This window comes from Panthera pardus, unplaced genomic scaffold, assembly GCF_024362965.1.
Source record: "Panthera pardus isolate Hobbes unplaced genomic scaffold, ASM2436296v1 HiC_scaffold_21, whole genome shotgun sequence".
In the NCBI taxonomy this organism is placed as follows: Eukaryota; Metazoa; Chordata; class Mammalia; order Carnivora; family Felidae; genus Panthera; species Panthera pardus.
This window is the reverse complement of record NW_026526777.1, coordinates 46378504-46401486: the sequence shown is the minus strand read 5'-3', so window position 1 is coordinate 46401486 and position 22983 is coordinate 46378504. Positions and strand designations below refer to the sequence as shown.

At 35.2% G+C, this 22983-nt stretch overlaps 1 protein-coding gene across 3 annotated transcripts in view; it reads right to left on the bottom strand.

The window, feature by feature from the left end:
• Positions 1-22983, bottom strand: part of HMCN1 (hemicentin 1) — a 495740-nt gene that overhangs the window by 329131 nt on the left and 143626 nt on the right. For all 3 annotated transcript variants that reach the window (XM_053909192.1, XM_019426820.2, XM_019426835.2), the window contains 2 exons: positions 15342-15500; positions 13480-13602 (listed from right to left, as the gene is read on the bottom strand). In XM_053909192.1, coding sequence (XP_053765167.1) covers positions 13480-13602; positions 15342-15500 — 282 coding nt within the window. The remainder of the gene's footprint in view (positions 1-13479; positions 13603-15341; positions 15501-22983) is intronic.

Sequence of the window (22983 nt, the reverse complement as noted above, 5' to 3'; positions counted from 1 at the left end):
TTTTTCCCTGGGTATCCCTCATGTGTACATAAGGTATACAAGTTAAAATTTTTCTGCTTGTTTTTCTCTTATTAATCTGCCTGTTGCAAGCTGAGTCTTATAAGGGTAGAAGAAAAAAATCTTTTTCCCTCCCCACACTTCCAAGATTCCATTAAAGAAAGTTCCATGCTCTTGGCAGAAAGAAATAAGAGAAGGAACCCTCAACCCTGAGTCAGGGTACCTGAATCCTTGGTCATGCTCTGATTTAGAATCAGCATCCCAGCTTACATGGGACATCAATAAATTCTGATATAGGGCCTCCCTGTGCACAGTAAAACTATTAGCAAGACAATTCCTTTCTTCCTCAATTTTCTATGATTATCATAATTAATAGCAGACCTGAGATTTTATGTGAATGTGGAAATCAGTGTGGATTTCTCCTAGTCCAAATCTCAACTTTGTTCTACTTTTCAATTTTCATGTATTCAGTAAACAAATATTAAGTATCTACTAATTTATTATATGCTTGGCACTCTGATAGGCAGCAGAGATATAAAAACAAAAGCAGTTCTTGCTCAGGTGAAGTTTACAGCTTATTGTGGTAGATCCACTGTTACCATAATACAACATGATTATAAGATGAGAGAAGAACAAAGGAGAGGCACAGATTTGAGAATTCAGAGAGGGCCTTGAGGGAAATCAGATCCAACATGATTTTGAAGGATGAGAGGAAATTAGCCAGATAAATGAAGACGAGGGGTTGGTGGTTGGTTATTGGTGCACAGCCTGGAAAGTTTTCTGGGAAGAAGGAACAGCCAATCCAAAGTCTCAGAGGAGAAAACACTATGAACCAGGGGAACTAAGAAAAGTACATTAAAACTGAACTCACCGTGACTCACATCTACATTAAACTCTAGGATGATCCTCCAGGATGAAAGTACCCACAACTATCAGTCACTTTTTTATACTTTCTTCCAGATTCTGTTCTGTGTTTTCTCTCCATTAACCTAATTCTTTACTGTCTTTCTAACCCAAAGTTCTTCGCTGTGATTTCTAAAAACTCCATTCCATTGTTGGACCCTCTTATTCCCAGTCTTCATGAAAAATTCAAATTCCTATCCTCAAAAAAAAAAAAAAGCCTCTCATCTGAACTAGTCTCTTCTCCAACAGCTCTCTTTAATGAAGGCTGCCCATTCTTCTAACCCCATATATCTTAGAGATTGGACCTGGAACAGCCTTCTCTTCCCTCACTCCTACTTGCCCCACCCTGAGGAAAATCCTGCTCCACTGAGACTTGTGCCATCCATCTTTATTGTTATGTTGCTGCTGTTCCTCATTTACTGAAGACTATGACACCGAGCCCACTGTCTTTCTCTCCATCCCATGTCTCGCTGTCACCTCAGTGCTTTCCACATTCACACAGACAACCGATCCAGTTTGCCAAACCCTGAATACTCTGAGCTACTCACCTCCTGTAACCCTGATTATTGTTTCATTTCAGTCACAAACTTCCATGGCCACACTATGGAACCTGTCCTCAATGAGGGCTGTTCTAGACATCTCATTTTCTTACCATAATCTCCAAGTCCTCTAGTCCTTACTCAGTTGCTCCCTCTATAACCCTTCTGCATCATGAAAACATGTATTATATCTATTTTTTGATCAATATTGAATTCTTAAAGCCTAATACATAGTAAGTACGCCTCAATAATTTTTGTTGAATGCACAAATGGGTAAAGCAACAAATGAAGATATAAATAAATGAGAGAATGGTAGAGAAATAATTGAAAATGTCATATGGCCAAAGATAAATGAGACATTAGGTGAGGAAAGGATGGGTTGACTGAGAAGGCTAGTATGAAAATAGAATGGAAAATATTTTAATAGCCAACTGAATGTAAACAGCAGAAAAAGAGAAGGTATCAAGGATGACTGACTCAGGTCACTTATGCTGAGGTGACTGTAAGAAAAGTGGTAACATCAAGAGCAAAGGGTAACTCTAATGATGAACATGTCTAATGGGGAGATTCTAACTTAGAATGGGCCATGTGGTAAGGTTAAGAGGACCAAAGAGAGCTGGAATACAAGACGAAAGTTGAGGAGGCAGTCAGGATTGGAGGTTTGGACATTATCTGCGCAGAGTAAAAGAAAATTAGTGAGATTCATTCATTCAAACATTTATATAATAACTATTAATTGAGCACATACTATGTGTCAAACACTGTTTTAGGCATGAACAATTGATAGGTAACATAATAGTAGGTAAACAGTAATGTTATCATAAATGAAGGTAATGGGAAGTATAACACAAAATGAGGAGTGTTATTTTAAATAATGCTATCAGGAAGAAGAAACAATGAAGTAGAGGTCTTAGTGAACTGAGAAAAGAAGCCATGCAGAGAAAGGAAGAAAAGACCGAATTATGATATAAAAATAAAGAGGCTGGCCAAGGTTGAGAAACACAAACATTTAGAATAAGAGGAGGAAGAAGCACCAGCAACGTAAGCAGAAAAGGAATGGAGATCTGTTGGGAACAACATCATATCATGGGTCCTTGGGGCGAAAGAGTTTGAAAAAAGTTCAAAATGCTCAACAGTGTCACATTTTACAAAGAATGAGGATGGAGGCAACAGTCATTGGATGACACGAAGAGAACAATTCTAACTGGGTGGAGATAGTGAAAGTTAAAGACTACAGAATAAATAAATATGAGGGGAAAAAAGGAAATAAATGTCACTCAAGAAGATAAAGAAGAAAAGGTCTACTCTTGAGGAAGAAGCAAAATTTAGAAAGAGGAGTGTGGCTCTTCACTTCGCTTTTGCCTAGGAAAGACTTGATCTCTCTCCTCCTAGATTCCAGAATCTGACATCTGCAGACACCAGACCTATGTGTGATTCATCCTAGCGTCCCCAGAACACACAACACAGAGCCTCGCTTATGAATCTGTTCTGGAAGTATGTGGAGTGTATTTGAAATTTTCCTTTCTTTTTTTTTAAGTTTTTATTTAACTTCCAGTGAGTTAACATACAGTATAACATTACTTTTAGGTGTACAATTCAGTGATTCAGCATTTCCACACAACACCCAGTGCGCATCACAAGTGCCCTCTTCAAACCCCATCATCCATTTAACCCATCTGCCCACCTATGTCCCCTCTGGTAACCATCAGTTTGTTCTCCATAGTTAAGCATCTGTGTCTTGGTTTGCCTCTCTCTTTTTTCACTTTTGCTCATTTGTTTATAACAGCTTATGCTACAACAGCCAAATCACAGAAACAGCCCAAGTGGCCATCGACTCACGAATGGATAAAGAGGATGTGGGGTGTGTGTGTGTGTGTGTGTGTGTGTGTGTGTGTGTGTGATCTATGTGTTTATCATTTCTTGCAATGATAAAATAATATTGATCTACTGTGTTTACTTTATTTTTTTTTAATGTTTATTCATTTTTGAGACAGAGAGAGACAGAGTATGAATGGGGGAGGGGCAGAGAGAGAGGGAGACACAGGATCGGAAGCAGGCTCCAGGCTCTGAGCCATCAGCCCAGAGCCCGACGCGGGGCTCGAACTCACGAACCGTGAGATCGTGACCTGAGCCGAAGTCGGACGCTCAACCGACTGAGCCACCCAGGCGCCCCCGATCTACTGTGTTTAGATCACACACACTCACACACACACACACACACACACACACACACATATATATATATATATATACACAATGGAATATTACTCAGCCAAAAAAAATGAATGAAATCTTGCCATTTGCGATGACATGGATGGAGCTAGACAGGATTATGCTAAGATACTGGTAAGATTATGCTAAAATAAGTCAGTCAAAAAAGATAAATACCATATGATTTCACTCATATATGGAATTTGAGAAACAAAACAAATGAAATTTTGTTTTTTTTAAGTGACAATGCCTTCACTCTTTTCCTTTATTTAAAAACATAATATATTCATTATTTTAAAAATAAGGCACATTAAAGAAAAAAATATTAAAATTACCTATAGTTATACTATCCAGTGATTGCCATCAACATTTTGGGTATGGCTTTTCCATTTTATTCTAGAAATATGCATATATATGTAAATAAATATCTTACCAGACATATAATTTTAACAACATCATTTTCAATAATAATTTTACTTGCTTTTTATTAATTATTTAAACTTTATCATATTGAATTAATTTATTAATTTCATAAATATTATTTGAATGAACAATGGCCACATTTTCATAAACAGTTTCACTAATTCCTGGAAACTCTCTTCTTAATCACAGAAACTAATTTTAAAATTTTAAATGGTTTAACCATACCATGTATCTTTTTTCTAAGTTCATAATTTAAAAGTTGATAAAATAACCCAATGATGATACTTTTAAAGTAAATAAATTATTAGCACCTATTTTGAAAGGTTTTTTTTTCCATTTTATTTACTCATTCACTCACACCAAGCTGCTTAAATTATATGGTAAATGACCTTAACGTACTTCCCCCTAACCTCAGGGCCTTTAGCAAGAAGAGAAAAACCATTTATAATTTTTGTCACAAAGCCAAATCATAACCAAAATGTTACAAGGGAGGTCTCAAAAGTAGCTCATACCATCTCTCAAAAGACTTTACATTTATAACCCTATTACAGTTGGTTCATTCTAGGAATGCATAAGGAAACCTGGAAAATATATGAAGCATGGACTCCTATTTCCATTTATTTACCGTAGGTCATAAATTTCTTAAATAAAACTTGCCTTACTTTGACTCTTAACTCTTCCATTTCATCTTTGCTACTGCAGAATATAAAATAAAAATTAGATTGTCCCTGATGAATGTTTTTATTTATGCTGAGCAAAGTACAAATAAGGATAAATCATGAGATGTATTTAGCATTTACAACCTAATACCTTCAGGGAACTGCTTACCACTTTATTAGATATGCCTACTGTTTTCAAAGTTGCCTATGGATTTGTAGTATACAGAAGTACTTAAAATACAGTCTTTTCTTCATTCTTTGTATGTGAAAACCCTTAAACTGCTTTTCAAAAAACAAATTCATATGTGTTCTCCAAAGGTAGTAAGCTACTTTTAATTGATATAATTACTTTGTCAAAGGTATTAACCAAGACTTTTCTTGCAATGGTAAAATAATATTGATCTACTGTGTTTAGTACAAAAGTTATAACTTTTTCTTTCAGGAGAACAGTAATCATAATAGTAGGACTCCTGGATAGTCAACTGAGAAAAGAAAATTAAAAAACTATAAGCTCTTCTATGTCTAGAAATTAACAACAACCAATTACCTTGAGCCAGATTATTTAATTATCATAATTAAAGGAAAATACTAGCAGTAGGTACCTCTTAATCTGGAGAAAAGATGTAGTAGTCAGACCTTTTTATTTTTCCCCTTCTTTGATAGATAAAGACTGACCTTTGGTCTTCTGGGCACACAAATCTCTTGGTCAGCTAGGCCAACTGGCCTAGATATTCAGGCACCTTTGTGTAAAGGAGAGGCTATGATTCTAAAATTCCTTTTCCCCAAGATTCAAAATTAGGTCCCTTTCAAAATGCTTTCAACAAAAGACCTCACTTGATTTTTACATATATAACAAAGAATTCTTGTTACATATGTCTTTAATAATCCCTGGTTTAGATGACTGAAACATAATTGCTTTCTTAATGATTTAAAATCTTTACAAATACAAACACACAAATACAATATTGTTTTGAAACAACAGGTATATAACCTCTTAACTGTATTAGTTCTCTTATTCTTTCTAAATTCCCATAAGATAATATGTACTCTGGTGTGTGTATGTATGTGTGTGTGTGTGTGTGTGCATGCGTGTGTGCATAGGCGCACATGTGTATGTGTGTGTGTGTACAAAGAAAGAAAGGCATACCTTTCACCATAGACACATGCCTCTCTACACAAAAAGTTTCAAAAGAAACCTTTAAAATTTAAATTGATAAAATATAAAAGGAAATATCCAAATTGTTGAGGCTCTGTGAAAATGACCCAATGGAATTTTATTTGCTTTTAACACTACAGATGTATTTCACTCCCTTGTGTTCCTTTGTGGATCCCAACAGGTGAACTCTTGAAGAGACTATAGTCAGTGACTTCAGTGATGATTAAGTTGTTTCAGTTTTGAATATCAAACACTTGGGACATTTTCCTTTCAATTCAAATCTTTAATCTCCACCATAACTCCAATAAAAATAAATCCCAAAATGGCAGAATAGATCATTTCTTTCAAGCCAGTTTGGACTGAATAAAATTTTTAATGACTTTGAGATTGACACCATAATGTTTTGATAGTTAAGACTCTTGCAAACCCAGAGTTAGCTATGCAAGTGATTGGCACCATTAAAGCTCACATCTCACGGTTGAAATCGACATTTTATTTCAGCTTCTAATCAAAATAGAGTCAACAACTGATGAATGGATAAAGAAGTTGTGGTTTATATATACAATGGAATACTACTTGGCAATAAGAAAGAATGAAATATGGCCTTTTGTAGCAATGTGGATGGAACTGGAGAGTGTTATGCTAAGTGAAATAAATCATAGAGAGAAAGATAGATACCATGTGTTTTTACTCTTATGTGGATCCTGAGAAACTTAACAGAAGACCATGGGGGAGGTGAAGGGGGAAAAAAAGGTTACAGAGAGGGAAGGAGGCAAACCATAAGGGACTCTTAAAAACGGAGAATAAACTGAGGGTTGATGGGGGTGGGAGGGAGGGGAAAGTGGGTGATGGGCATTGGGGAGGGCACCTGTTGGGATGAGCACTGGGTGTTGTACAGAGACCAATTTGACAATAAATTTCATATTAAAAAAAAATTTCATATTAAAAAAAATTTCATATTAAAAAAATTTCATTTTTTACAGGCTCATCCTTTTAAACAATGCATTCCCCACTTCCCATTCCCCACTGCTCCACATGACAGGAGGGCTCCACTTGACTCTTGGTATTTTCTGCCTAAGTAAGATTCTACTGAGAAAAGTCATCTTTTTCTTTTTTCCACTTGCAAAGAATATTATGTCCTATGCACAATATCAATGTCATTTTTAAACACCGTTCACATGCTCAGAGGTCTGTAATAAATAATTTTTAAATAATAAACTAAGTATTTTATGTTTTATTTTTTCTAAGCAAATAGAAACAAAAAGTACACATGACTTCGTATAGCCATATCAGTAATTTAATTAATTAATGACTCCTAGGTGCCTTGGAGGGATAAGGTAACAATGTGACAGGAGTATGAGAGGTTCCCCACACACATTCATGAGGATACCATGTCAATCTTAGCATAATAGAAAAAGAAAGTATTCTACTGGAACTAGGATAAATATTCCTTTCTGGTGTATTTTTGGATGTAAAGACTTGCTATCATTTTAAAGTATGAGCTCTGAGTTCTACACTTCATTTTCAACATTTAATTAGGTGAAGTCAAAGAATGAATAAGTGGAAACATTTACGCATTGTTTTCTAACATTTCCTGTAGTTTTCTAGAATGTTATAATTGTCTCTGATACATTTTCAAATTTCAGAGGAAACACCCGTTTCTACTTATTTTCAAGGTCAGCAGTAAGGTTATGTTTCTGAAATAACGTGTGGAATGAAACTCAGAATAAGGGAAAATAAAATGGCAGACACCTCACTCCAGAGTATTAATTGTTCAAAACTCTGGGTTTCAAAAAAAAAAACCAAAAAAAAACACTCTGGGTTTCAGAGTCTCATCATTAAGCTTTATGCAAAAAGCTCTTGGTCTGAATTGTAGTCACAAGGCATCTTTGGCCAAAGTGGCAGGAAGGGGTTTTGCTGAATTCACACTCCAGCAAAGTTAACAGTCTTTCTAATATCAGCATGAACCAGTGAAAATAAGCATAAAACTAGCAAGAGAAATATATCCAGTAATCTCTCATCTATGAGGCTTTTTTGTTGCCAGGATGTTAGGATTTTTCATAGATTAAGCGTAAGACTGTCACTTCACATACTATCATCTGATTCAGTCATTCTCCACTTTGGTATTTATACAAAAGAAATGAAAGCATATGTCCATGCAAACACTTGTACATGAACGTTTATACAGCTTCATTTGGAAATTTTTCCAAAGAAGACATATAGATGGCCAACAGGTACATGAAAAAGTCTCAACATCACAAATCATTAGGGAAATGCAAATCAAAACCACAATGAGTTATCACTCCATAGCAGTCAGAATGGCTAGTACCCAAAAGACAAGAAATAACAAGGGTTGGCAAGGAGAAAAAAGAACCATCATGCACTCTTTGTAGGAATGTGAATTGGTGTAGGCACTGTGGAAAGCAATATGGGTGTTCCTCAAAAAGTTAAAAATAGAAATACCATATAGTCCAGTAATCCCACTACTGGACCCAAAGAAAATGAAAACACTAACTCAAATAAACCCCTATGCTTATTGAAGCATTATTTACAATAGCCAAGATAAGGAAACAACCCAAGTGTCCATCAATAGATGAATAAAGAAGATTTGACACACATATACACACGTTTGCACGCATGTGCACGCACACACACACTGGAATACTACTGAGCCATAAAAAAAGAATGATGTCTTGTCAATTGCAACAATATAGATGGACCTTGCAGGTATGTTAAGTGAAAGAAGGCATTCACTTATATGTAAAATCTAAAAAGCAAAACCAATGAACAAACAAGCAAAAACAGACTCTTAAACACAGACAGCAAACTGGTAGTTGCCAAATGGGAGGTGGGTAGGGGAGTAGGTGAAACAGATAAAGGGACTTAAGAAGCAAAAGCTTCCAGTTATAAAATAAATAAGTCACAGAGATTAAAAGTACAACATAGGGAATATAGTCAATAATATTGTAATAATGCTGTATGGTTATAGATGACCACACTTATCGTGGTGAGCAATGAATAATGCATAGAATTTTCCAACCACTATATTATACACCTGAAACTAATATAACATTGTGTGCTAATTTTACTTAAAGAAATGCATCCTCCGATAAAAAAACAAAAGTGGAAATCACAGGCAGGGACTTATGGTGGTCAAGGGTATCATCTGAGGAGAAAGACTAAGTATGTCCCCTAAGTTCAATTTAACCTTGAGCAAGATGCTCTGCTTCCCTATGCTTCAGTTCCCTCATTCATGAATTGAGGTTTATGATCATGCTGTCTTCCTTACATGGTAAAGATTAAATGAAATAAAATTAAACTCTTATTGAATGGCCATATCAAGCACTCGACCATCTAAATTGATACTATTATTATTTTCTTAGCCTGAGAAAAGGAAAGAATCATGGGAGCCTTTCATGTCTAATAGAGAATGAGGAAAAGTCTGCCCGTTCCAAACAGAGCAGCACAGGAGCCTCTCCCAAAGAAAGCATTAAGTGCTGGAAGGACCGCTGGAATTAATACATCTTATACCAAAGACCTGCATGTTACATGATAAGATAGTCATTAAGGTTTACTGAGAGACTTCCAAATATCATCATTTATGTCCTTCAAAAAATATAAATTAGTTGACAATGATTCCTTTATTTAATAAAACTCCCTTCTGATATAATACAGCCAGCATTACTTTCAAGTAGGGAGTTACACCAATCCATAGGGCCAGGATGTCCAGGTGGAAGGTTTTTTGTAGGAGGATAGGGAGAGAGAGGAGGAGAGTGTTTGGAGACATGAATTGGGAGAGGTAAGGAAAAAGAATGGGGAAATTCAGAACAAGTAAATCATCCAATTAACAATGGATCTTTCACATTAGCTTCTTTGACGCAAGAATATAACATCTGTGGGTAACTTTGAGATTTCAAACTTGGACGTTTCTTATACCTAAGGAAGCATTAATTAGATCCATTGATAATAACCCAGTTTACAAAGAAATGGACGAGTAAGACTATTTAGTTCCTTTTTCAACTTCAAAGGTGAATTAAGTACATCCTTGAGATGTGTCTTAACTTGTGTTTCCAAAATGTAATACTGTATGATGATTTATAGACTGATGCTTGGCAAATAATTTCTTCACTTTGGTTTCTTTTATGTTAAATAAAGATGAAAGATACTCTACTTAATTATTATTTAAAAAAAAAGAAGAAGAAAGCGGAAACTTCAAGTTATCTCAAGAGAAAGTTGATACAAAAAATATCCCACTAGGTTAGGAAATTGATGAACTATAGAGGATAAAGCATAATATTTCACAATTTTCATTAGAAATAAGAGATGAAAAATCGCTTTTGAGTAAAATGTAAGGACTAAGCACACGTGTGGCCCTCCTGCAGTTCTCACGTATGTTAAATGTGCAGCTATCACTGTATCATCAATTTTTCCCAGAGTTGTTTATGTTTATATAATAGAATTTGGAGCAATGAGAAAAGAAAAATGGCTAAATTATATGCTAAAAATTCTGCAAATCCAATTTTAACTCTGTCACTCTGCTTTTTGTTAACAAAATCTTCTACCTTGGTGGCTTTCTTTAAGGAAAGATATACAGTTTCCAGTAACCCCTTCACAGTATCTTTCCTCACACAGGAAATAAAAAAAAAAAAAAACATCTCTCCAGCCTTTTCCCATTTGAGTAAATGTATTTCCTAGCAATAGCTAGCCATCTGGTTTCTAAAAAACATAGGGGCACAATTTCTCCACTTTGAAAGCAAAATAACATTGTGAGGATTATAAAAATACTAGTTAACATTTATTGGGCACTTACCCTGTACCAGAACTTGTTTGAAACATTTTACACGCATTATCTTATCTAGTCTTATAATAACTTTCCAAAATGGATAAGTCTGTTCTCCCTGTTTTACAAATTAGGAAAGTGGAGTTTAAAGAGACCATGTCATGAAGGAATATAGAATTCTTTTCATTTGGGATACATTTATCTTTAGGTAACTGAATACTCGCTTCCAATTGGCTTAAGCAAAACGGTCATTTCCTTAACTCTGGAGGCTTAGCAGTAGGATGGGATTGAGTGTTGACTTAACCCACAGGCTTTGGATTTTCTTAGCTTCTTACTCTCCCTTACATTTGTTTAATTCCCAGAATTATATGAAGATGCCTGCATCAGGTCTGGGATTCACATCCATACAGGATAATATCTAGAAGAGAATTTTTTCAAGATGACTCCAGTTAAATTCCTCTTGAGTCTCAAGTGGCCCAAAGTAGATGAGATGATCTTTCTTGAACCAGATGGTGAGGGGGTTGGGATTCCCATGATGGACAGCTAAATTAAGTCTCACCCTGTTGGCTTCAAACTTCAATTTATAAAAATGGACAATTTTAGCAATGCTTCTCTTTAGTCCTATTCTGCCTAGCTAAATTTCAAGGTCAAAATATCAGCGGGCTAAATTTCTGTTATATACCTGTATCTATAATTTTCAGCAATTTATATCAAGTTTTCATAAATTGTTATTCTTGTAAATTACTTGGTAATTGTCAGAATTGTTAAAAAGTATTAGGACTACAAAAATTATGCATCACACCATTTATTTAATAACTAAAGTGTGTATCTTTGTAGGGCTTATTTTTTCCATTTAAGACAACAATATTTTCAATTTTGTGTTAGTCCATTTTCCCTGGGTATGTGGATATAAATGGGAGTTACATTTATGAGACCCACCATGTTATTTTCTAGCTCTGGGGCCCAACTCCTAATAAAGTCCTATGGTTCTCCCTAAAAGTTCATCCAATTCGTTTTGGGAAGCTCCAAGTTGTGCCTGACTACTCACAGGTTTGAACAACTATTCTTTCAAATGCCCGAAGTGCCAGCCATGTCTCTTCTCGCCTATTCTCTTCTCTAGCACTTTCTGCCAGAACCACCATGTCCACTGGGAATGGCATCTTCTGCCCCATTTTTCTGCAGAAGACCACTGTCACTTTTAATCTGGAACTTCACAACACCCAAAGCAGGTGGTGTCCTCACTGATGCAAGAGAAAGCAGTACTCTCCTTACTTATACCCTCTACTTTGTGCTCATGATATTGACTGTACCCCAGAGTGTTATACAATTCCAGATTAAAAACAACTACAAGAGGGCTTTCCTTCACATTAAGGTCAAACATAGCCGATGGGATGGGACAAGAAATCCAGGTCCTGGGGGTTCCTGGGTGGCTCAGTTGGTTAAGTGGCCGACTTCGGTTCAGGTCAGGATCTCACAGTTTGTGAGTTGGAGCCCTGGGTCAGGTGGGCTATGTGCTGACTGCTCTGAGCCTGGAGCCTGCTTCGGATTCTGTGTGTCCCTCTCTCTCTGACCCTTCCCCACTCACACTCTGTGTGTGTCTCTTTCTCAAAAATAAATAAACATTAAAAAAAAAATTAAAGAAACCCAGGTCCTGTGAAAGTCTTGTACTCTTCCCCAATTCTTTTCTTTCTAGGTTCCCAAATTCTCATGCAAATGTTCATACAAATAACTGCTAAAGGATTCCCCTGTAGTTGTCAGACCCTGCCCAGGCATTTCAGAATCTCTATCATGGACACAATATGGACTCAAGCCATAACCTTCTTAAGGCTGTTTCTTCCAACAAAAGACTTTTTACACTAAAATAACCTTCCAAGTTTGTATACCATATGCTGATAAAAATATTTTTGCTAGATATTATTCTAGAAATTTGCAATGCCCTATTATTTCCACCATGATGTAATAAGAATTCTTTAGGTATAAGAAGAATTACTGAACCATTTCATTCAAGACTCAAAGGAATCTGTTATGAAATTAATAGAACTTGTTTGGATAACAGTAACCACATCAATCAAATGTGAATTGTGCCTACATAAAACCTTATCTTAGTACTGGCATGCTCCTAGAAACTTAAATGGAAGATAGATAGATAGATAGATGGATGGATAGATAAATAAATAAATAAATAAATAAATAAATAAATAAATAAATAAATAAATAAATTCTTACCATAGTGAGGCCACAACAAGGTAACAGAAAGGAGAAAGAATTGTGACAGACGTATCTCAAACGCTTTTTTAGAAAATACCAAGATTTTCTTAGTATGTAAGTTATAGATTTTATTACCATAAAAAATTTTAGTTACTACATAAGTTACTTACTTATAGTTTTTTTTACTTTTAATCTTAGAGATTAACATCATTAGAATTTTGCTCGATAACTTTTTCATATTCGACTTCAGTAAACCATCACCCCTTATTTTACCAATTATTCAAAAGCTGTGCATCAGAAATACAAATTGACTTTACTAAACAAGATCTACAAAAATTTTCAATTCCTGTTGAATAAATTTTAAATACATTTATGCTTAAATCTAAATAATACATCACTATAGAATACAATGTATAAACTAATACTATACAAATCTATGCTTCTCCACATTGGTTTAATACTTTTATTGACCTGTGGACTAGGGCGGGGAACAAAAATCTCTTTGCAAACTGTTCTTGAAATCGTATCTGTCACAATTAGGTCAGCCTAACTAATTATGGTAATGTAGTTAATAATAAAGCAGACCCACTTGATTAAACTGACCTCATTAACTTGTTTTTTGTCCAGATGAAACACTTGACCAGAACTTGTAGAGGCAATTTCTTCATAGACTTTATATCCAATATGGCCCCTGTCATCACAGTCTCCAGTGAGCACAAATACAACCTATAATTTTTTTAAAAAAAGAAGACAGTTTAAAGGGTTTTCATAAATCAATATGTATTTATTGACTACCTATTATGTGTTAACATATTACTATTAAACTGGAATACATATATATTATATATACATCTTACATGTATAATATACATATACATACATATGTCTATAATAATACCATACATGTATAATTAATATATAATATATAATATATAATATATAATATATATATTCCACTCTATATGCATTTTGAAAAAGTGTTTGAAGTCCCTCTTACTTAAGAGGTGGAGCTTAATTTGTCATCTCCAAATCAAAGCATGGACATGTGATTTGCTTTGGGCAGCAGCCCAAGACAAAAGGGACATTCTATCAGTTCTGAGCCTACATGCAAGAGGCCTTGTATATTTCCCCTTGGTCTCTGGTGCTTCTGCCTTATGAAAAGAACATGCCTAAACAAACCTACTGGTCTCAAAAAAAAAAAAGAAGTGAGAAACTCGTGAGACAGAGCCAAGTCACCCCAAAGATCAGCCTAGGTAAGTTAAACCCAAACTATCCCCAGACACACAAGTGAGCAAGCCTTTCCTAGACCAATGGAGCCCTGCAAATATGTTTTAAGCCAGTGAGAGTAGAACAGTTTGTTACACAGGAATAGCTAACTGATACAATGAGTAAGTCTGACTCAGACAAGATTCCACATAGGAGGTAATATTTGAGACACAGGCCTTCTTTGTAGGTCTATGCTCTTGTCAATTCTAGGGATAAGACAGAAAGAAGAACTTTCGGGGTGCCTGGGTGGCTCAATTGGTTGAGTGTCCAACTTCTGCTCAGGTCATGATCTCACAGTCTGTGGGTTCGAGCCCTGTGTCAGGCTCTGTGCTGACGGCTCAGAGCCTGGAGCCTGCTTGGGATTCTGTGTCTCCCTCTCTCTCTGCCCCTCCCCTACTGGCTCTCTCTCTCTCTCTCTGTCTTTCAAAAGTAAATAAAAACATTAAAAAAAAAAGAAAGAACGTTCATTAATCCCCCATCATTTCCTCTCTATATTAAAAAACAAGGTATTAATATGCACAAATACTACATATCCACTTATGTTTAAATTAAATGGCACATGTATATTGGAGAACATATATACAGATCAATAGTTGTAATTATTGATTTTTGCCACACAAAGTATAGACAAAGAGGAGAGGCAACCTCTCACATGCCATACAGGTATATACCTTGTTTTATTGTGCTTTGCTTTATTGTGCTTCACAGATACTGTGTTTTTTTTGTTTGTTTATTTGTTTTTTACAAATTGGAGGTTTGTGGCAACCCCGCATTGAGCAAATCTATCAGCACGACTTTTCCAATGGCATTTGCTCGCTTCATGTCTCTGTGTCACATTCTGGTAATTCTCACAGTATTTCAAACTTTTTCATTATTAGTATGTTTGCTATGGTGATTTGTGATCAGTGAGTATGACTTGCTCAGATGATGGTTAGCACTGTCTGGTAATGAAGCATTTTTAAATTAAAGTGTATATATATTGTTTTTCTAGACATGATAATATTTCACACTTAAGAGAGTAGACTACAATGTAAACAAAACTTTTATGTACACTGGGAAGCTAAAAAATTCATTTGACTTTATTGTGATATCTGCTTTATTGTGGTAGTCAGAACTGAACCCACAATATCTCCAAGGTATGCCTGAATTCCTTCCAGCTGTATTCAGACTGAAAATTTGGGGGGCTGATTCCTACTCACTTGTGACTGTTTCTGTTGGATAAGCTGTAGCACCTCATGAGTGAGCCGATAATCCTTGGACCGTGCATCAGTGAAAACATAGATGAAAGACCCCGGAAGAGAAATTTCCAAGGCAATTTTTATAGCTCCAATACTCATTTCTGGACAATCACCACCACCCTGTTGAGGAGCAGAGAAAAAAAGTGCAATTATTTAACAACAAAAAAGAAAATATTTTAGTTACGATAAGTTGCTCTAGAAGCTCCAGAACTGAACAAGTTCTCTTCACATTTATCTTCTATCAGTTTGCCACTGTATTAATTACTTTAGTTGCCCGGAGATGGAAAAGATATAGAGTTATGTAGAGATAGAAAAAAAAAACAAACCTGTATTTATGGATAAATTAAAAACTCACCCAAAATACACAAAATAATAGAAATTGTTATATACTTTTTATCTAATTAAATGTTGACTCACTTTCTCATTCCCTTACATGACTATTTCATGACATGCCTCTTTTCTTATCCCTCATTTGATGACCTTGTTTCTACTGTACTGGGAAAAGATTAGCAATCAGAAGAGAACTTTCATGAACTCCCACCATGGTGTCTATGAACCTACCTGTAATAGCAGCCACCCGCCTTGCCTTCACGGTGAAGGAATCATCTAGACATAGCTAAGGCTAACTACTCACGTGTGCCTAATCAAAGACATAGCTCCTGTGTGTCCCCTCTCTGGCTGTCCCTTCTCTCTACTCCACTGCCAAAAATTCCTCCTTTACTGGATCATTCCCACCAGCAAACAAACATACTGGTATATCTCCCATATACCGTATATATAACCATATATACCATATATATATATACCATATATATATACCATATATAGAACTCCCACTTGAGTTTTTGCTCAAATGTTACCTTTCAGAGAAACCATCCATGTCCACCTTATATAAAATACACCCTTTGTCACTCTTTTCACTCTGCTTCATTTTTCCTACGAACACATGATCTCTGTTTTATTTTCTACTTGCATAGGCTCCATATATTTTCCTAAACAAAAATAGTCCTCATCCTAAGAAGAATTCTTGTCACATTTATTTCATTCAAAATTATAGGGGTTTATAGATAAAACTGTAAGTATGCTGTATTTACAGTTTTATATATTTTACATTTATGATTATTATTCTTATGTTCCATGTTATCAATGTTCTTCAAAATCACAGGTTTTGGGGGCACCTGGGTGGCTCAGTTGATTAAGCATCTAACTTTGGCTCAGATCATGATCTCGCAGTTTGTGAGATCGAGCCCTGCATCAGGCTCTGTGCTGAGAGCTCAGAGCCTGGAGTTTGCTTCAGATTCTGTGTCTCCTGCTCGTTCTGCCCCTCACCCGCCCATGATCTGTTTCTCTCTCCCAAAATAGACATTAAAAAAAGTTTAAAAAATATCACAGGCTTAAATGATTGCATAATATTCCATTATGTCTACATCCCATAATTTAGTCAACCATTTCTCTACTGTTGAACATTAATGCTCTTCCAAATTTTCCTCTACTATAAATTTGGAAATACAAATCTATTTTATTTTATTATATACATAAAATGTCTGATTACTTCCTTAGCATAGATGTCAATAACTACAGGGCCATGGGAATGGACTTTCAACCAATATGTTTTGAGCAACCAATAAACTGCTTAACACCCCACTAGGATTTAAACATAAAAAGATGAATAATGAGGTAAAGTATCTTGTCCTTAAGGAACTCGTAGTCTAGAAAGCATAAATAAAAAACAAGACAATTTAGGGTTATAGGGGGTGCCTTATGGTTCTACAGTCCACCAGAATACAGTAAGTAAGAGTTCTTTCTTAAAAAGAAATTAATTACTTGATGAAAGTGATATGGTTTTTTCTTTAAACTCTGGAGATTCTACTTGATTCTCTTATTGGGGCTTTGCCCAGGCTCCAAACAGTCTTAGACTGTGATACAATATCCTGAGAACCATAGTTCTAATCAGGGTCAAAAGAGCCAGGCTTCGAACTATTTACACTGCAGCTTGGACAAACCAGAGAATCTTTTCTTGCTTAGAATCCCACTCAAAACTTACAGACTGTGAGTACCATTATATTAAATGAGTTGGAACAGAGCCCCAACTATTATAAAATGATTCTAAAATTAAAACACTCATCAAATATGTCATAATGGTAGGGGGTTGAAAGCTGCGATAACCTGATCTTAACTTCTGAGAAGAAGTTGGCTATAGACTCCCAGAAATTTTACTCAGTTAATGTCCTTTCTATTTTTGCAGGACTTATCAGCTGTGCATTATTACTTATGTGCATTTTCATGGCATTTAGTTTAGCAGATAATACTGTTCTCAAAAACTCGTACACTTGTATCTTCAGACTGTACTTATCTCCCAGATTCCAACTTTACATCTTCAACCACTTATTAAACATCTACTCCTAGATGTTCTATGGGTCTTCACATTTCCGTGTGTCTAAAGTAGAACTCATTGTATTTTCCCTAATTACGTCTTCCCTATTTTTGTTAATCAAACCACCTGCCTCCATATTCAGGTTCAAACCTGAGTCATCTGGACTCCTCCCTCTTCCTTCACCTAATCAGTAGTCAAACCATTTTCCTTCTACTTCCATCATGAATTTGTCCCCTCCCTTCCTCTTTACTTCCTACAATTCACTCTTCTTATCATTGATTTTGTTACTCATATAGCCTCCAATCTAATCTTCTGCTCTGCCTGCCACCAAACTTTATTTTGCCTGCAGTAAAGAGCTATCTTTATCATGTTCCAACTTAAAATCCTTCACTACTTGGGGCGCCTGGATGGCTCACTCGGTTGAGTGTCTGACTTCAGCTCAGGTCATGATCTCATAGTTCGTGGGTTGGAGTTCCATGTCAGGCTCTGTGCTGACAACTCAGAGCCTGGAGCCTGCTTCGGATTCTGTGTCTCCCTCGCTCTCTGCCCCCCGCCACTAGTGCTCTCTCTCTGTCTCTCAAAAATAAATGAACGTTAAAAAAAAAATCCTTCACTACTTGTGTTGGATCAAATTCTCTTTCTAGTTTCCTATCTCTCCTCCTGCCCCTCTTCATAAATTGCTTCCTTTAAGCTAGGACTACTTCCTGTTCTTTAAATATGCCTCTCGCTTCACACTGTAATGCCGTCAGTGCTTTCATTCATCTTTCTGTTGTTCCATCTCCACTATTAACACTCCTCAAATACACTTCTTCACTCTCCAGATGTACTTTGATATGCTTTACATTTCAATGATATAGCATATTTTCCTCTGCATAAGAGGCGGGAGGATTATCATCTGCAATAAATGTCCTTAAGTGAGCATTTGTTGCTAGGAAAGTGTGAAATAGCTTCTGGAAACATTAATAACTTTAATATATTGCATAGGAATAATTTTTACTCAAAGCCAACTTTGCAAATCCATAACTGCTGGATGGACTGCTCAAAAAACTAGATTCATATTGAATTTTCAAAAGCTTAAACAAAAACATTCCTCAACTGTGCTTGACATCATGCACCTGAGTGTGAATCACAATATAAAAATTACCCATTCCACAAGCATTTGTTGAATGGCCAAGTACACAATACACCTAGCTCCGTGGTAGTATAATTCTAAGGAAAGATTGTCTCTTGCTAATTAACATCACCTAATATCAAGGGATTAGAAGAAATCTTCTATGAACCAAAAGTCAGAACAGCTAAGAAATCTCCAGGGATGCATACTAGGAATGACAGAAAAGATAAATCTTGTCCAGTCAGTAAAGGACAATCTTTGAGCCACTTGACTTGTATTCAAATTTATTCTAAGAGGACCCAGGGATGCCTTAGTTCATCCTACAACATTACCCAGGAGTAGACTCTAGAGATCTTTAGAATCCTTGGAAGTTACTCTAAATGAATTCATCTCATTGAGATCTCTCTAGTATGAGATTCATACTAAAACTTGAATGTAGCCCTAAAAAAACACATGTGTTGAGGTGGAACCTCTAAGCCTTTAATTATTGTTTTTTACCCTATAAATTTGAATAGAGCAGTTTAAAACCACGTCTTAATAAAACCTATATGGTCAATAACATTTTCTGTTATTGGAACACCTTATTCTCCTGAAAAAAAAAAAAGCCCCTCTGTGAAACACTGAACTTCATATATAGTAAGTTTAATATTGGTTAATACCCAAAGGAAAGAGTGTGATGAATTCACACAACTATAACTCCACAGAGAATTTCACAAATATAATTGCAAATGAAAGGCATTCCTTTTATTTCTTGACTCTTTTATATATATCACACTCTCAAAACAAAGAATTTGACTTTTATGGACAAACTAATATAAAGTCTCCAAGCAGCCAGAAATTTGAGGAATGTCAAGTCTAGCGGAAACATTTTGACCTACGTATATCAGAAACCCATACTAGATGTACTTAATATCCCTTAGGAGTGATCTGTGTAGCTTAGTGGTTTTCCTGCTGTGGAAATCAGTGTATTCTTTACAATAAAAATAATTATGCTGCCCTGAATTTCACGTTTGCAGACACAGATTATATTATAATCATATTGATTCCATACCGATTAGAAATTGTTCTCAAGAATAAAACTCTTCTCTTACCAAAATAGTACAATATCTTAAAATTATTATCTTTCTGTCTATACTAGATTAGTGGATAACTGAAAATTAAAAATAATTGTTAAATGATAATTTATATCTCAGTGAAACTATTTATCTATCTCATTATGGATGTAGGTTTTTAAAAGGAAAAATAAGTGTTTTTTTCCAAAAGAAGATTACATATAATTTATATTAAAAACTCCCTATCTGATACCTGAGTTTGATTTTCTAATCATTTTAAATCATAAATAATCACTAAAATTATGCAGAAAAGGAATATTTTAGATATGTGCTGTCCAGTACAATGACCACTAACAAGCCTTGGGAGCTATTGAGCATCTGAAATAATGGCTCATGAGGCTGAGGAATCAAATATTTTTTTCTAATTAATTAAAATTTAAAAAAGTACTAATTTTTCATATCGATGAAAAAATTGGATATACTGAGTTAAATAAATAGATTATAAAAATTAATTTAAACTGTTTTTAAAATTACACATGTGGCTCACATCCTATTTTTGTTGGACAGCACTGCTTTAGAATGATACTTGGTTTTGTTATGCAGGCTTCATTATAAGGTTGTTGCTTTGCACTAAAAGTCTTCCACGAACTTTGCTTTCTGTCAGAAGTTATTAAAAACAAAATTTAAGTAATTTTAATTTACTAAGGCTCAGGAATCAAGTGACAATCTACTCCAAAAATCTATAAATTATTGACTTTAAGTATACATAAAGTTTATAAACAAAGTTTTTGCACATTGATATATATGAAGCTTATCTACAGGTTTGCTAATAATATTTCTCAAATCATTATTTGATCTTCTGATTCTTAAACTCAGTTTTGGCAGAACAGGACTAAAGAGAACCATTGTCAAAATGTCCATGTTTATAAATAAACCTCACAACGTCAGATACTTCAGGTTGATCTATATCAAACTCATGTACAGATTTTAGAATCAGGGGCAATGGGATTATTACTGAAACACTAAAAACAAACCATTTTACATTTTAGTTCCACACTTTAAAAAAGTAGTCCTTTAAAAAGTCTTAACACTTTATGTTTTGATATGAATACCAAATGGGAAAAAACAGTAAGATAATATCCCATAAAACATCTATAATGGAGACATTTAGAATTGATGAACTTGAATCTATGAAAAGTCTCATTAATTTAATTGACACTTTTACTGGTAGTAAGATACCCTACTTGTATTGACTCAATGGATATCTACTCTAAGCCAAACACTAAGAGAGTACTGTCACATACACTATGGTATTTACTCTTTATCTCAATTGATGACGTAGGTATCATTTTTAGCACAATATATTGCCAGAGGACTGAATCTTTAAAATCTCTTCCTAAGGTCACATGACTTTTAAGTGAAAGAACAGAGACTGGAATTCAATTCTGCCTGGTCTGAGCTTTCATGCAAACTCCAGTGAGGCATTTTATTACTTTCATCAACCTCTGTGACTGCAAGCAAGTAGCTTGTAAGAGAAAACTATAAAAGCAAAGGGGAAAAGATTCTCATTCTTCCAGATGCCCACAGAATATTGTACGTTCTTCTATTGTGGCATCTGCTGAGTTGGATTGTAATTTTTATGTTTCCTCCCACTACATCTTTATTCCTTGAAGAACTTAGTAAGTGGTCCATTGTGGTTGGATGAATGAAGGGATAAATGAATGAATAGTGAGTATATGAATGAATGAGACTGTGCAAAACAATCTTGACACAATCTAGGCGTGCTTTCTGTGTTCAACCTGAGCTTTACTCAAGCCTAGCCCATCTCATTTCAAGTAATATAATTCCAGAGCTAGGTCTCCTGAAGTACAAGTGCTTATATATACATACTCTAAGTGGTATACAAAACTAACTCCCTCAAGCTCTCATATCTCTGTATCTCTCTGTCTCTCTGTCTCTCCCTCTCAATCATGGCATGGTGTCAGGTTTAATATTTAACAAAAGAAAACAAACATGGCAATGGAAATGCATCCCCTAAAACCACATAAACCTGCACACATACATGACAATGCAAACTGCTTTTGTTAACTGTGTTTTTATTTGAACTCTGAGATAGAACTTATCTGTATCAGTGGGCATATTCTTGCTCAGTATTTTGATATTCATTTTATCTTCAGAATTCTACTGATAGCTACAACTTACTAAGTTGCCAAAGACACTTCAGATAGAAAAAAAAATGTGTACTGGAAAAACAGAAGCATGTGACCCTTCATAGTAAATGTTGCTCCTGGAATTAAAGAAAAAAACTGTAACCTCAGAGTTACAGTGATAATTATGTTAAAAAATAAATTCCTAGAAAGCAAGATAAAATAGGAATAAACAGAAATCTTATCAGTCAAGGGAGTAATAAAATAGAGATGATCATGCTGTCTTTTCTAAATATAAGACAATGTGGGAGTGGCAATGAACTAAACTGAACCTTTAAACCCTGAGAAGAGTTGGAGAAAAATGAGGTCCCTGTCCAAACCCCAATGGGAAAATGTTCGTCAAACAAGCGATCAGAGTACTGGAAATCTCAGAGCAGGCCCTCACCCATGCCTTATTATGTCTCTTCTAGTCAACCCAATTCAATTCTATTTTCTTCATCCAGTTTCACTGAAATGGTGCTTATACCAGTTGTTTTCCAGGTATGTCTAACTCTAAGCAATGAAAAAATAAAACTTTTTTGGTAGGCTCATGCCTAAGTCCAAAATAAGTATTATTGGCATTATAGTACTTGCCCTTATTCTAACACAACTACAACCTACTAAGCCTTGTTTCAAAGTCAGACTGTATTTTTCCTTCCCACGGAATACTCACTGCTTGAAATGTCTTATTTCTGTAATTTTCCCTTTACCTATAAAATTCAGGAATGAAACTCAGTCTCAAGTTAAACAAGAGTTTACAACCCTCAGTTCTTCTTACAACACAGTTATGTGATTCTATGAGCAAGAAACAAAAGGTACATGTGGAAACCATTACATTGCATTGAACCTAACATAAAATTTCATTCAAGCAAGTATAAAA